Genomic DNA, 17690 nt, shown 5'->3' with positions numbered 1-17690 from the left:
TTTGATCGTCACGTGATGGTATAGCCATTTACTACGGAACACCATTAAGGGTCAATCAAATGAAAAAAACCAACCAAACAACCCCCCCCCCCCAAAAACAACTAATATTCTGATTATCTTGTAATTAGAAGATAACCATTTTACATAACTATGCTATCTTGTAATTACAAGATAGTTGCAAGGTAACCATGTTGTAATTACAAGATAGCTATCTTGTAATTACAAGATACGGAGAAGCCCATTAGGGTCAATCCTACGAAAAAAAGTGTTCAAACTAGTTTATTTCAAGGTCGCCCTACACTGATTTATCGGATAACTAGGCCAACAAAGTACCCTTTTGTGCTAAGAGATCGACATCCAGGCCATGCTCCCATTAATATCATTCGTTATTTCATGCTCTCATTAAAAACATAGAACACCAACTTCATACTCACATTGATATATTTTATTAAATGATTCATTGATTTCATGCTCTACTTAAAGCCACGGAAAGCCATTTACGGTTTTCAGAAATTTTTTTAACCCAAGCTAAAATGTACACAAATTGATCATTAAAGATATGTTAAAGATCTGATAAAGAGCTGACAGTTCTCATTATAATAGTTAAAAACTAAATAATGTAAAGGGAACATGCTGAAAATTTCAGTCAAATTGATCCAGAGTTTAGCGACTGAATTTTCGGGGTAGCCTCGTTCATCGTTACTAAAGTTGGTAGGATAAAAAAAGAAGTCTCGATTATCCATTTCATGATTAAATTATGAATGGAAATCGAACAGCAAATCGGAACCTAATCCAATAAACATCGCAGGCTAGCGATGACATCGAGAGTTGATTATGGTCTTGATAAGTTAATTAATGTCTAATTAATAATTTAGGTAACATTTCAGGCCTAAAGAAAGACCTGCAATAGGCAGATTTAGTCCTTGCATAATGTATGTTTATGCAAGGGCTAAATCTGCCTATTGCACGCCTTTCTTTAGGCCTTAAATGTTATATAAACTATTGTTTAGACATTTATTAACATGACAAGGCAATAATCAACTCTCGGAGCCATCGGATGCCTCCGAGTTTTTAATAGATTTGAATCATATCTGTTCAGTGGCCGTTGATGATTAACCGTAAAATGTGATAATCGAGACAGTGTTTATAGACAACGGTAAAAATTACAATCGAGACTACAGTGTTATTAAACTGTTGTTTTCTCGGCTCATAAGTGAAGTAATTTGACTGACATTTTCAGCATAATATTCCCTTTACATTATTTACTTTTTAACTATTATAGCGAGAACTGTCAGATCTTTATCTGATCTTCATAATGCTGCTTTAAATAACAAATATGAACCGATCGTTAACCGAGGCCGAGTGGACGTGACAAGGATTAGGGTCGCCTGTCCATCCTCGTGGGTTTTCTCCGGGTCCTCCGGCTTCCTCCCACTGCTAAAGACCCCTACGCGCAAGCGAATTATGGAAATTAAATTGAACCATATGTTAGTCCCGAAAGGACCTAGTTTGTGTCGAGTGGACGTTAAACTCCATTTCTCTCTCCCTCTCTTAAAGATGATGTCCTGTACTTATACATTTTTTATACATTATACAATTCATGATGACTGGCTAAGACACTATTTAATTAATTTTGTAAACTTCTGCCCGTTTGAACAATCAAACCGAGAAAAACAACAGCTGTTCGCCAAGTCAGTCAGTTAGTGGGTCTTAACTTTCACTTTCACCTAGGGTGATATCTCAGACATTCTCGTTCACTAGTATATATCAATGAGCAACCAATTTTATACCTCCATAGTCCATGATACCATTATCCCTGCAGGACGGAGGGCCTGTCAAGAACAGCTGTCTAGTCGTTCGGATGGGACGAAAAACCGAGGTCCCGTGTAGGCCTTTATTGACATGCACGTAAAAGATCAATTGGCAGTTGGAATTCGATATAAGAGTAGGCCCTAGTGCCGCTACCCGGGCAAAATTTCACCTCATAGCACACTGTAGGGCGTATGCTCGTTTCATTAGCCCAGTCGGAGCAGAAATTACAGTAGGATGTGGAACCCCATTTTATTTCCATGATACCACGTAACTCCATTACGTTGAAGTGTCAAGAGGAGTCGAAAATAAATGTTATAATGGGGTTTAACTTCCTACTTTTCTGCACCGATTGGGCTAATGAAGATGGGGAAATTTGCCCTGACAGCTTACTCTTATATCGAATTCCAACTGACAAGGGATCTTTTACGTGCATGGCAATGTGTACACAGGACATAGGTTTTCATTCATTCCGAAAGACTAGATACTCCGTCATGCAGCGCTGAACTTTCTCAACCAACTCGGGGAGCGAACACGAGACCTACTGGTGGCTAAGTGAATAAGACGCTGGCTCGCTTTTCTGGAGGTCACGGTTTCGCTCTCTGTGTTGGCCAACAAAGTTTTCCCCTTGTTCAAACGACTAGACAGTCCTTGTAAGTTGATTTCTGTTCAATTTACTCCATCTTCACCAGCCAGGACCATATGTGCTGTATTCGATGAACAGATGAGTATGGATGGAAGCACAGATAAGCAACATTATTTGTAAGGAAAATTAATCAGATTAGAAAATATATCACAAACGCAACAAAAACTTTAATCAATTTGTATGTCTAGTCTAGAATAGTTAATTTCAATCCTTTGCTCTCTGGTGTTCTAAACGTATTAATTTATCAACTGAAAAAAAAAAAGATTAAATTCTGCAGTTAGGTTAATAACTTCAACCAAACGCCCATCTCATATTACTCCCATATTGTATATTCTATATTGTATACCTATTTTCTTTAGTGTTCAAAATACACCTTCTTCCTTATACGTGCTAGAATAACACCTTTCCCTCATAATTTGTCTGTGCTCCTTGAAGTTTATGCTCCAAAAAGAAATCTCAAATCTTCAACCGACTAGCGGAGTGGCGGGGGGGGGGGGGGGCGGGGCTTAACCCACCCCCAATAATTTGGCAGAGGGTACTCCTTTCTCCGGGTTATAGTGAGAATTGCCAGCTCTTTACCTAATCTCCCATAGTGTATATGAGAAGAAAAGAGGAATACAAGAGAACAAATTTCGGAAGGGTTTTAGATATTCATCGCTACACATCTTAAAGGAGTTATGCCTCTATCTCAATATTTTTTTTCATAATATTCGAAACTAAAAACACGAATTAGAATTCAATATTGATCAATTTCAAGCAATATTGATGTTGTTATCTTGGCGTGAAACTATAGAACCCTAATATCCAATATTTAAGACACAATGAACATTTTATAATCAGTATACGAGTCGTGTACCCTATGGTTTCCGGTGCCATTTTGTAATGAACAAATAAAAACATATCCTACAACACAATGTGGAAGTAATTAGTAAAGTTTGATTCACAAACGACAAAATAATAATTTTAAAAAACGTATAGAATGCAATAAGCAGGCGTAAACGACTGTCGTTCAATTTGAACTGTTCACGTTTTTTTACCGAACATAACTGATTAGAAATTACAATATTGTTTTTCAAAAATTGAATATAAATCACTGTACTTACATTCATACATTAATATGCTTTTAGAACTATTTTTGTCTATTTCAAGGTACCAAAAAATAGAGTCACACGCCCTTTGAAGTAGCCAAGTTTTAATTCAGTATCATTCACAGTCTTCGACATTGCGAACACGACTTATTGGTCAGTTTAATCAACATTGATGTTGTTGTCGTACCGTGAACAGATGGGCTTCTGATATCCAATATTTAAGACACAATGAAAATTTTAAAATTGGCACACGAATCGCGTAACAAAACGCTTTCGAGTGCCATATGTAATGAAGTGACTGGATGAACGAGGCTAAACATATCCCACAAGGGAAGACTATCGGAGTCGACTGGAATGACCAGACGCCAAAGAATGCCATTCAATGTGCACTCTTCGCGTATCTCGCCGTACATAACTGATTAGAAATTACACTAAAACAGTTTGTCTACGATATCACCTTAGGTGGAAGTGGACGTAAAACTCTAGAAACGAACGAACGAACACTAAAACAGAAACGATTGAATGTAAATCAGTTTATAAACATTCAGATTAATTTTTATATGCGTTGCGATCCGTTTGTGTCCATTTCTATATGCCAAAGAATAGCGATTTAGATCCTTTAAGTTAAATATTTTTGTATTCAATAATTAATACTATTTCTTTCAAGTATCTCAAAAATAACTCCTCTATTTTAAGGGGGAAAATGGCGCCTCCACTAGCTATGCAATTTCTGTAGACATTTGAAAGAAAATTATTCATTAATATCGCATAATTAAAACTGGTATAATAACATTGTACAGAAATTATCGATTAAAAGACTTGATTGATTTTTTTTCTTTTTGATATTATTTGAACATACTGAATAGATAAATACTTCTATTTTATATGATTTATTATTGCCTTTAGTATTGGCCTATATGTGTACATGTGTAGCTATACGCAACAACACAAGAGCCTATAAATTATCTCTAGAGGCTTTTCACTGTCACAAAGATATTATGTCGAACAAGGATTATATCTCGAATATCATTATCTATGGACAATATATTGTACTCTTTACCTTTTTTTTCTCTCTATAGTATTAACAATGCGACAATAATATTACAATGAAAGCCAGTTTGTGAAAGAGATATACACTCTCTTATTACTTTCTTTGAAATTCACTCCAGTCAAAATCAGCATGCGTTATAAATGCAGGGGACATACTTGTAACTTTTCAGTGTAATGCTGGTAAGAAACCGCAGTTCCTGATAAATCACCGTTTAACTCAATCAAAAAAGGTATAGTAAATATAATTGTTTTATTACTTTGTAAATGAAATTGAAAATCAAATTGTTTTGTACACCATGTTTTTGTATTTGATGGCAAACTGTACACATATTGCAATAAACAATGTTGTGACTTTAAAGAAGCTAAACCTCTGACTCAATATCATTCATAATATTCGAAATTAAAACCACAAATTCAATTCAATATTAGTCCATTTCAATCAATATTGATGTAGTTATCCTTCCCTGAATATATAGGATCCTATATCCAATATTTAAGACACAATGAGCACTTTATAGTATTCTATATCCAATATTTAAGACACAGTGAATACTTTAAAATCGGTACACGATGCCGTATACTCTATGGAAATAATGGTTTCTAGCGCCACCTATAAAACACGTATAGAGTGGACTAAACAGGTGCAAACCACTTTCGTTCAATTTGAACTGTTCATGTATTCCCCCGAACATAAATGATTAGAAATTACTATAATAAATTTAAAGCACTGTATATACATTAAATGTTGTCGTAGGCTCAAATTGGTTTATTTTAATTTTCCATACGCCCGTTAATAACAATTTGAGATTTTGAATATATATCAACTTGATCGACTGAACCAGTCATGTTTACAAATTGTCAGTATTTGTAAAGAAAATAAACAATTTTTGGTCCAATGGCCTCAACCCTAAATACGCGATTGGTACATGTAATCTAAATTATACTTGAAAATTAGAGAAGTTCCCAAGATAAAAATTGCCCTGGCATATTTATCTACTAGTATGCATAGGTAACCATCGACAGCATTGGTATCAAGGCAGTTACTGAGAGGATGAGTAAAATGGTATTTATTTCCTTTTATAGATAAGAGTATTAACAAAAATATTAAATTCATACCAATTAAGCCACATTTCAGATCAACTCAAATATGATTAGCTATAAATCAAAATGTATGGTTTATTTTGTCTAGTAAGTAAAGACGTGTAGAAACAATACTTCAAAATATCACAGTAACAATCTTATCGATTCGGCCTATATCATCGTCAACCACGATCATAATCTTTGTCTGGTTATATCAAAGCCCGAGTTCCAATCCTAAACAACACTCTTAAAAAGACATCTTTTGGTGTTGGCATGTGCACATCTAGGGACATTTACCAATTCAACATTACTGGCACTATAATCAATTTGATGTAAGCTGCTAATTTATTGTCGGGGCCTCGCCGCCTCGTGTTTACGTTCACCTGAATTGTATAACTATATTACCTTTGAATTACAGACCACAGAAGATACACTCAACCAAGTTCATGAAGTCATAGTTATGGCCATATGATCGCACGATAATAACATGACGTTGGAAGTAAATAAATCCGAATCTGGCAAAGTACAGCTGGCAAGAAGACATCTTTTGCAGACGCTCCAACAAAAGCAATCAACGAAAACTACAAAGATCGCCGCTTTTCAATTAACTGTAAAATCGCCAAAACATAACGTACCACCTCCTGGACCCTCCCATCGTACCCCTCAGGAACCAGAAACAAACAAAGCCATGCTGCGTGTTGCTCGTTATTGGGATACTGCCAGTGGAACTTATGAACCAAACCGGTTGAATGAAAATTGCTTATCGTCTAGTTCATTGAAAATATTGGATGAACATATGTTGCCTTCCTCATTAAAAACTAAACAATGGATTAATGATTTACCGTGTGAAAAAAATATGTATAGTAATAATGAGAAAAAACCATCATCTATTCTAACCCCAAGAACAATTTCCAGTAAACCATGGAAATGTTAGCATATCATCAGGAATTTACAAATGTTTATCCGGTGATTTAATGGATTTTGGCACCCTTTCCAATTATTGTATCTTTGGTCTTCAAAGCGTGAGTACACCAGGAGAATGTTATGAAAATAATTGGATCTTGTGCACCTAACTTTTGTATCATAAGAAAACAACTCCATTAAACTGTGACGAATGGTTTGTTTGGGTTCGGTTGGGTCGACCTTTTATTATGTAAATGTTTAGAATGCATGTGGATATTCTTGGACAGATGGAATTCGAAGTAACAGAGGCGTGGTGGGACGCTCGCAACACGGGGACAAGGGCTGCAATAGAACCACAGCTAGTGTAATATAGATGTCGTAGAAATGTTTATAAATTTTGGGAGCATTTCGTTTTAATTCTACACATCGGCAAATCATATTATTAAATTGGTCATCGTCATCATTTGAAAATATTGATCAATTTTGAAATTTTTAACCCGTTGTGCAGTAAAAGCGATCGTATAAGGACCCATAAAAAACAATTACCACGCACGGTGTCCATATTAACTATAGGTTAAACCCCATTCCATTTCACTGGTGTTCAATATTTTTGGAAGAATAAGGTTGAACAAAGTTCACTGCAACCCCGGTTATGCTGAACTGCATCATTATGATCAAAACAATACAAAAGATTACAATTCTGTAATTGTGTTCAGTTGTTCTAAATTGTACTATATTTTTTGCATTGTTCAATAAGAACAGTCCAGATTATTTTCAAATTAACACATTAATTGGATTCCAGTTGCCTAAGACTTTTTTACGTGTTTACGACCTGGGGCGCAGGTCAAGAAAACAGTTTTTTACTCAAGAATTATTTAATTTTGTAACTTGTTGTATTCTTAATATAAAATAGTATGAATTCATTTTTTTGAATGGATTGACGTAAAAATAATGATATTATTTTGAATTCCACATTTTATCTTCAGCGTTACCAACCAACGACCAGTCGATAGAAATTTGAGGTAAAAACGAAGATTTAAATAAGACGTGTATCGCTTTCTTGCAATCTCGAATGACCATTTGGACAAACTTTCACTCTTATCAGGTTATGCAGGAAGCGGGCGTAACTGAATCCGATCTAAAGATTAAAGTACCAAGAAATAGACGAAACCGTGGATTGTTTTTGATTTTCATAAATTATGCATCTGTCCTGAGGAGTTGCATATAGTTATTGCCAGGGTCGCATTGAGGCCTTTAGCGGAGCTAAGCAATGAATAAATTATATTGCTACCCATATACATGTAATTTAAAATAATAAAAACGATAAAGGGCCTATGACTCTATTCTTTGGAACTTTAAATAAGACGAAAATGAGTTTAATTAGAGTTTATATAAAGTGATTTACATTCAATTTTTTAAAATTATCTTTTAATTTCTGATCAATCATATTCGGTGAAATACATGAACGGCAGTTTTTTGTGCCTGCCTACGGGTTTTTTTTTTATTATTTTGTCGTTTTTAAATCGGCCATTTTGAATTACTTCCACATTGTTTTGTAGATTATGTTTTTCTTTGTCCATTTCAAATGGTGCTCAGGATTTTTCATCGGAGTTTTCCCTTTGGTAGTGGTGCAGGAAGGATAAGCGCCTAGTCGTTCGGATGGTGACGAAAAACCGAGGTCCCATGTACACGTTTGCCTGCACGTAAAAGAACCCTTGACTGTTGGAATTCGATGGAGAGTAGGGGAAAGCTGTTGTCCGGGCAAAATTTCCCTTATAGCACATTGCATTGTGTATCATGTTAAATAAACCTGTTGGATGTTCAAATGGCATAGAAATCTGTCTATGTTTAGTGGGAGTTGGGTGGCGGAATAATTAACGCGTGCGCGTTGTATCATAATTTTTGTCATTGAGTCACGTGGCGTGGTTGTGATTTTCCCGCTTGTACGTGACAAGCAGTTGGGTCGCCTGTCTTCGTGGGTTTTCTCCAGGTCCTCCGGTTTCCTCCCACCACTATAAACCCCTACGCGCAAGTGTAGTATATGCAGTGCTGTGCGTCTCTGGTTGGATGTGGAAAGTCCAGACACATAAATACTTTCCACTTTAATAGACTTGTGGTCGTCTGTTATTGTCTCTGGCTATATTTGTAATTCTATTCTTATGGCTAGGACTCATGTTGTGTATATATTTTTATCTCAGTAGTTAATGCGTTTGTCTACCAGGTACAACAATGCTACAGTTCGTTTCTACATTTATATCAAGCCCAGATACATAGGTTACATTACAATACTTAAATTTAACATCTTTCTCACCACCCCTAATTCGCAGATTGAGTTTACTGACTGAAACACATTCTCTTCTACGAATCAATGGAGTCTACTCAACCTAGATGGTGTCTCTTGAACCTCAGCGATATGTCTCTCTCAATGCATGTGTTTTTTCTAAGAATTTAGCGACTGTCTACCTTTCGACCAGAGCTCTGATGGTTTTCTACCCTTGGTTTTCGGCTTTTAATTATCTAATTGGTTAAATATGACTTAAATAATTATACTGATTGGTTACTAAGTCAAATGATGCAATAGTAATTTCCTATCACAAGTGATCTGGTGATATTTTGTTTTCAACAGAACCAGCTATGTTTTGGTTTTATTAATCTCTTTATATGTCAACCACTTACCCCTTCATTTGAGTTGGTGAGATATGATTTCTCTACAATACATGTATGTGAACCCAATAATTAGTTAAAGATATAATATTATTATAATTCTATTATTAATTTAAAGGCAAATATTCAACAAAAGTCTTACATTCCTCCCTTTCTTAAGATTTTTTGCTCGGTATTAGGTAACAGATCCCTTGAAACCTTTACAACGACCATATATCTATAGGATTATATAAGTATTCATACATGTATCACAAATCTCACCATCGAAATTATTACACAAGCGAATTAGTGAAATAAAATTGAACCATAATTGTGGTAGTTCCGAAATGTCCTAGTTTGTGTCGAGTGGACGTTCATTTCAACCCCATTTATCTCTTTAAATATAATATTAACGACATGAATGTAAATGATATATTAAACATGATTAATAAATATAACATAACGTAATAGTTTAAGGGCATTATAGAATAAGAGACTTGGTGTCATTTAGCGACTCAAAACAAGACTGTAATATTGGAAATGAAATAAAATGAAATGGGGTTTAACGTCCGACTGTTCTGTTACGAACTGGAATAACGAAGAAGGGCATACGCCATACAGTGTGTTATGAGGGAAATTTTGGCCCGGACAGCGGCACTACGGCCTACTCTTATATCGAATTCCATCTGTCAAGGGATCTTTTATGTGCACGGTAAAGTGTAGACTGGACCTCGGTTTTTCGTCTCATCCCTTTGTCCTGCTTCACTGACAAGGGGGACCCCCGCCGGAAAATCTGGATGAACTTTCTCAGCCATTGCAGGGATCGAACACCCGACCTCCAGGCTAGCGAGCCAGCGTCTTACCCAGTTAGCCACCATGAAATCCCGTAATATTGGCGAAATCATTCATTATTCATGTATTTCATAAGAATGGTGTATGGATTTAACTGTAGATAACTAATTAAGCATTGTAAATATTATGAAATTTTTGTTATTTTTATCCCCAGGAAAGTGTACAATTAAATGCGAATGAAGATATTATTATGAGGTAGTACCAGCTTGTAAAGGGGCTTAACTTTATATGTACTCAGGCCCTGGAGGGTTTCAGACCAGTAATTCTCCCCCCATTGACTTCAATGGTAAATCCATGACATTTCTTGGCCTATAACATTCTTTTTAACCAACATATCATGATTATCTGATAAAGATATTAAAAGGGATCGGGGGACCATTTCGATGTTTTGCTAGGTTTGGTCAAAGGAATAGGCAGTGACGTCAGTTTAGTAGGCGACCACGCTAAAACATGTTTAATTACTTCATCTTCGCCAAATCTGGCAGAAAATGGATATTCGAGCATTCTTCTTTCGTTCTATATCAAAAAGTCAAAAAAAATTGCCATGCAAAAGGGAGAAAGTGAGAATTGCCAGAAACAGAAGCACTACATTCGTGGCACCAGGTGAAGTAATTCTCCCCGAACTACCATTGAACGGTATTCTAAAGTTGATCGGGTCCTTTAATTAAAGCCAGCGACAGCAAACTCAATCAGCTACATATAAATTTTGAGACTAGCTTGTTTTAAGTATTGTCCTGGAAACTTAAATGGTGGATAAACTAACCAATTGTATTTAATGAACAGCAACAAATGCAACAGTTTTATATTTTATTTCGGTATATTTTATTTAATTTCCATTTGCAGAGGAAATTTTAAAATTGAGACAACCCAGCGAATTTAATTACATCGACATTGGGAATTACACATCTTAATAACAGAAATGAACTTATAATAATTTTGAAAGTGATATGAGATAAATTTATATCTTAATAATTTCGTCAAATGCCACTTTATTTATTAAACCAAACAAAACCGCTAAAACTGACAATGGATATGGCTTCTTTCATCAATACCACGACCACCCATTGCTCCGCATTTACGGATATATTCTGAAAATCGCCCCTGTCTTCTAAGATCTACAGCCAAGCCTCTATAATGTCTTGAATTACAACTATGGCAAGCTCCAGCTATGGATGTTACCTACAAATAATTATGTGATTAAAAACTAGATTCAGATCATTGGTATGCTACACGCACTAAATAAAACGAGTGATGGACATTAACCTATCTTTTCCGATATCAGTTTTAAAAGAAGGAAATCGGTGGAATAAACGATTCCCCTGGAGAAAACTTAATTTGATATGGTTTAGGGGGTAAGAAAAGTTCCTGACGTTGATTATTTGATAATTATGCTGGAAGTTTGCACGTCGAGTCCTAAATTTAATTGGAAACAAACTGCCGTGCTTAATGGGTAAAACCCTTTGAACTGCGTAATGTCCGAGACTATATTGTTGAGAAGCATCACAACAAATTCTACATTTAATTAACTGGTTAATACAATCTAATTAAAATTAGATGAACTTTCATTTCGTTATTTTTTCTGATTTTTACAATACATCGTGATCTAACAAGATGAATTTGTATCAGCCAATATTCAATATGCTCTAGTCCTACAGAACCACGCGTGTATGCTTGGTTTCTAAAATTTCCCACAAGATCCATCTCTATATACCATATATACTGAACATCGACCACGAAGAAAATATGTCCGGTGCAAAATTTGTACAATATCAAAATAAAACGAAAGGAAACGCAACTGAAATATTACGACTTTAGCTATATTCCTACATGGAATATGGACAAATAGGTGTATAAAATTACACTTTGTTGGTTTTTGTTTATACTTACATAAATATTTCCAAGACTCGCCAGGGAATCCAGGTATGTAAGTAATTTTTCACTTAAGCATACAGTGCCGCCAGGTGCGCCGGGACTCCAACACTCTCTACATGTATATCTGAAATAATACATTTGAGATATACATATATATTGCCAAATCATGTCGACAACACGTTTCATCTACGCGTGTACAGAAAAATTGGGGAATCCCATGTCAATGACGTCATAAGTGAGGATTTCTCTTTACAGCATGGAGCCCGACATTGTTAACGTTCAGTCGCCACCTTTTTATAATAAAAACATGTCCAAAAAACCCACCATTTGCAAGCTGAATTTGCAGAAACAATAGCAGTTAATTGACTTAGTGGAAGAGAACCCGTGTTTGTACGCCAGATCCGCATGCGCACACTTCACGAGAGAAAAAACACCAACGAAAAAAAGTAGCTCATCGAGCAACTCTTTTTTTTTCGCGCGCAAAACGCTTACATGGAAACGGTTTCATTACATTGTACTATACCGACTTTTTCGCGAGCGGAAACGCGTACATGGAAGGTGGGCCCGAATCTGAAAGTCCGAAGCAAAGACACGTAATGTACCTACCTTGAACGGGATACCCTACGTCCATTACATGCGTCCTGTATGTTCTTCAGTGGATAAGCTTGATCTGTTTTTCCGGATGGGTGGCGATTAGCTAAGGTAATTCTTCCCGCGCGATGATGACGTAATATACTGCAAGCTTTCTGTTTAGCTGTTGAACTGCTACAACTTCCTGATGCAGAATAAGAAAAAAACAAAGGTGAATTTTTTTCTGTTGATTTTCACAACATTGGACACCCACCGTAACATTTTTGATCTACCACTGGTTAACTAACCAGGAGGACCGGAGTTCGATCCTGTTGTAGGCCCTGTATTCGTTGGCGTGCACGTAAAAACAACCTTGACAATTGGAATTCGAAATAAGAGTAGACCACAACGCCACAATCAGCCCCCATACTATAGCCCGGTTAATGCAGGAAAGTGGGACGTTAAATCACATTTCATATCATTTCTACATCCCTGAAACTGCTTCTGGTGATAAGAAACCACATAAAATATCGACTGTAAACTGTTTCTAATGATACGTTATAAATGACCCTAAACACCAAACAAATATACATGTCGCATCAAACATTATTTTAGCAGTCATTTTCTCTTTGTTTGACGGAAGTACCCATTAAAAGACATAGACATAGCACAAATATTGTAAAGGCAAAGGTGGTTGACATTTGTAAACAACAACTAAATCAAGCGTTACAATCATCACAGGTTTGAAGGAAATTATAAGAATTTTTACCTCCAGTACTACCAGATTTTATACAACATTGTCGACTTGAGACACCAGCACATAGATATCTAGAATAACTTCCACCAGAACAACTTGACGATGTCATTTGACATCTTCCACCCCTTGACTGACATTTAGAATCGCCTCCTGAAATATAATCACGACCTCAAACGTCATATACATCAAACATTTTCTAAACAAGTTAGGTTTTAAAACAATTATGAATGAGCAGTATTCTAGCAGCGTATTTGCGAAAAAGGTTGAAATCCATCAAGCAGTTTATGTGAATGAATGAAACTTCATTTGAACACATACGACTAATCACTACAAGATATCTTCCGAACTGGTTTGGAATCCTTTGTTCAGTTTAAGCGGGAGAATGGAAATAGCCAAGGTGCTAAATTTTATACGTATCTAGAATCATCACACAAAACCCAATCTCAAGACATTTTTTATTCAAACGTTTCACTGCATTATGTGTGTGCTGAATTATAATCAACTATTTATGAAAACAAATATTGTGGAGTTTAGTACAGGTTTAATTTCGATGCCCATGGGTCCGAGTGACCACCGACCTAAGAAAGACACATGGATACTTTAGTTGACATCCATTAAATTATTTTGGAGATTAAAGTAACCATGCGTCTTTTGCATTTTTCTCTAATATGTACTCAGATTGGTTATTTAACACTTAACTTAGAAAACAAAATCAAAATACCAACGCTAGATAAGAGAGAGAGAGAGAGAGAGAGAGAGAGAGAGAGGTGGGTTAAACGTTCACTCGACACAAACTAGGTCATTTCGGGACTAACACATGGTTCAATTTTATTTCAATAATTCGCTTGTGGAAGGAGCTTTAGCAGTGGGAGGAAACCAACGCTAGATAAACTTCCGGCTTGGATTCAATCGGATTTACAATATGCCTATCAATTCTGTTCGCCCACAACAAAAAGGCGGCGGGCTTATTACATAGCCAGAAGCATGGATTGGTGAAATTTCAATTTAACATATTTTTGTAAATACTGAATAGAAATGAACCATATTTGGGCCGATATTCCTATTAGAGATTCTGAATCAACGAATCACCATTAATAAATTATTTGGTATATATGCAAATCAAATACTTTTCTTTGTTTGAAACGTAAATAAAGAAAACTAAAATGGCCAGTATTGGAGTTTCTATAGGTGTGCATAATGTAAATGCAAAAGAAGCGTGGTTTGTTCAAGAACGTATCTTGCACAAGAGTTCTGGAATTTGAAATTTTGAAAACACAAGGCAGTGTTGAGATGGGGGCGTGGAGGGTGATAAGAGATAAGAGACGTCACAAGAGCAGTTGAAATTCGAAAACAAAAGCTACTATTGCAGTCACCTCAATCGCGAAGGAAATAAGAACAATGGTTACTTACCGGTTTTTATACAACATTGTCGACTTGTGACACCAGCACATAGATATCTAGAATAACTTCCACCAGAACAACGTGACGATGTCATTTGACATCTTCCACCACGTGAAATACATTTAGAATCGCCTGCTCCTGAAATATACACGAAACATTTTCTTCTTCTTTTTGATAAAATTAGATGTTTGGAGTTGACGAGGGTCTTCATAAAATAGCGACTCAGAGATTTTGATGATGTTAAGGTAAGATTTATGACGTTCTCAAATCCTCTGAACTGAAGGTTTATAGTCGTCTCTGTTTTTTAACCATCGGTTTGTGCAGATATAAAGCGGAATCGACTGGGAACTTGTCAGCTGCAATATTGTAGCGATGTCTTGTCTTTTACGGCGCTGCAACTGATAGAGTCTTAGAGGCTTTGCGCAGGTAACAGTAGCTCTAAACGCACAATTCTCAACACACAGCACCACAGTTTGAATTGAAAGTCATTCAATCACAAATAGTAAAAAGTGGATTAATAAAATAGTTACCAAAACGTTTTGCTTGGCGGTAATGCGTTCTACATTTTCGACGCTATGTTTCTAATGATGTACAGGACGTCATGACATTACCCAGGTGTTTTCCATAAACTCATGTGATTAGCATAATGATAATGGCAAAAACAGCATAAAGGTGACGGCTGATCACGTGCGATGTCCTACGTAAACAAAGGATTGAAATATGGCGTAACCGTTGAATTTTATCAAATCACATAATTATGCAGTACGGTTTCGCCATTATTTCATTGGATTGGAAATTGATGTTTTATATATTTAGCTATGTGCAGTACGATTCAGTTTGTTTGGAATTTTTTTTTTTATGTCAGTAACTATTTTGATTACAGAACCTGCCCAAAATTGTCCCCCCCCCTCCCCGCGAAAGGGGGGGGGCATACCTCCTAAAACGCTCACTGCCCTCCCCCACACAGTCATCAACCTGGCTACTGGCCTGGCCAAGTTTTTACATCGAATTCGGGAAACTAAAGGCCTGCGCACACCATGGCATGCAACAGTCACTTGTCGTCCACAACCGGATTTCTATGGCGGGGTACTGGGTTAAAAATGCAATCTAGAGTAAAAAGCAGAACGTCAATAGTAAAAAATAGAAGATCTGAAGTAGACATGAAAATTCTTATCAAAACCTTTAGCTTTATGTACTTAAGATTTTCAGTTTTTAATTCTACTTTCATGGACAGAATTTTTACTTTCTACTATCAATTTTTGATTTTCTGTTTTTTTACTTTCTACTCTTAACTTTTGACTTTGGACTTGCTACTTCAGATTTTCTACTTCAGATTTTCTAACGCATGGCCACTATCAGCCACCATAGTATTGGAGAAAATCTGCGTTAGAAACTTGTGAGTATAATAACATCTTGAAAGTGGAAAGCCGAAAGTCAAAAGTAAACAGTAGAAAGCAAAAAAGCCTGAAGTCAAAAGCGGAAAGGAGACAGTAGAAATCCTGTCCATGAAAGTAGAATCCTGACGGTTTAAAGTTAAAAAGCTTGATGATATTTCCACCATTAAAATACCCTTTACTTCTGATTTTCTACTTTTGACTTTCGATTTTGTACTTTCTACACTAGATCGCATTTTGAACCCGATACCCCGCCATAGAATCGCATTTTGAACCCGATACCTAGCCATAGATTTCTAGTCGGTCACAACAACAAGAACTTTTAAGTGTCACTGGACTAAAACCCGTTTATCATTTAATTTGACTTACCTAGAGTAACCTGTACACCTACAGTGCATGCTAACATTACGAGTACGAAAACCTTCATTATGACCATCTTACAAGCAACTGATTATTGTCAGAAAAACAGAACATTTTATAACCGATGGTGTTCCGACCTGTTTCCTCAATTAATACATCATTTAATATTTACTTTTTTTACATCCTTTTAGAAAAAGGTCAACGACTGTTTTTTTGTCATTCAATTTATCATTCTATATTTACTTTTCTGCCTCCATTCAGAAGAAGGTCACCGGGATTCTCTTGTATTTTTCTCATTCAATCTATCATGTTATATTTGCTTTACATACTTCCTGTTACTTGGACTCATCTAGACGGGTAAAACGATTTACCTAACGCAAAGGCGGATCGAGGAGGGGGTTAAGACAACACTTTTATGAGAAAAGTGTTACGGTCGTGTGTTTCATCCTTTATCATCAGATGGTGGGATGGGATGGGCATTCAAAGCGTTAGATAATGATATAGACATGTGATCTCACAATTAATGCTTTGCATCAATGAAATTGAATCAAAATGTGATCCTATTAGTTCGTAATAAAAATTGACGTCAAACGGGGTGTTGGATTTCTCTCTTTAGAAAGCTCAGTGTGTATGTATGCCTACGTAAATGGGAGACGATGATGGCATCATGCATTGTCAACTGTCAAATTTACTTAACAGGAACCTGGCAAACCCCCTCCTGCAAGAGTTCCTGGATCCGTCCCTGCAACACTATCCAATACTATGAAATACTATTTAAATATTATCAAATACTATCAAATGCTACCACACTACCACATACTACATCATTATTTTGAAAAACTAAAATAATTCTTGAATTATATAAAGAAAACGAGTATAATTCGTGGAAAACATGCACAGAAAGTGTTTGGTCAATAAACTGTTAAAAATTGGTGCAGTTTTAAAACTATACGCGTTGTATACCGTAGCTTTCGTTTTTTAAAATCTCCAAATCTCCATTGTAGACGTTGGATAAGCTACACTATTTACATCAATTAATATGTATTTCATTACTTCATTTAATATGATTGTGTTTCATTACTTCATTTAATATGTATTTCATTACTTCATTAATTAGTATGTATTTCATTACTTCATTAATTAGTATTTAATTACTTCATTTAATATGTATTTCATTACTTCATTTAATATGTATTTCATTACTTCATTAATTAGTATGTATTTCATTACTTCATTTAATATGTATTTAATTACTTCATTTAATA

The 17690-nt window shown here is 35.8% G+C and overlaps 1 protein-coding gene across 2 annotated transcripts; it reads right to left on the bottom strand.

Moving 5' to 3' along the window:
• Positions 1–10961: 10961 nt before the first annotated feature.
• LOC126815645 (lysozyme 3) lies at positions 10962–16497 on the bottom strand. Of its 2 annotated transcripts, XM_050541399.2 has the most exons (6): positions 16435–16497; positions 14681–14809; positions 13283–13420; positions 12550–12718; positions 11959–12067; positions 10962–11250 (listed from the first exon to the last, which is right to left on the bottom strand). In XM_050541399.2, the coding sequence occupies exons 1-6, from the start codon at positions 16490–16492 to the stop codon at positions 11086–11088; spliced, it is 768 nt and encodes a 255-aa protein (XP_050397356.1). In that variant the 5' UTR covers positions 16493–16497; the 3' UTR covers positions 10962–11085. The 2 variants fall into 2 exon arrangements, with proteins under 2 accessions (XP_050397356.1, XP_050397355.1); XM_050541398.2 differs by lacking the exon at positions 16435–16497 and having other exon boundaries at positions 14681–15243.
• Between the last annotated feature and the right edge of the window lie 1193 nt (positions 16498–17690).

This window comes from Patella vulgata, chromosome 3, assembly GCF_932274485.2.
Source record: "Patella vulgata chromosome 3, xgPatVulg1.2, whole genome shotgun sequence".
Lineage (NCBI taxonomy): Eukaryota > Metazoa > Mollusca > Gastropoda > Patellidae > Patella > Patella vulgata.
The sequence above is the reverse complement of the archived record's forward strand: the minus strand, read 5'-3'. Positions and strand labels throughout refer to the sequence as shown.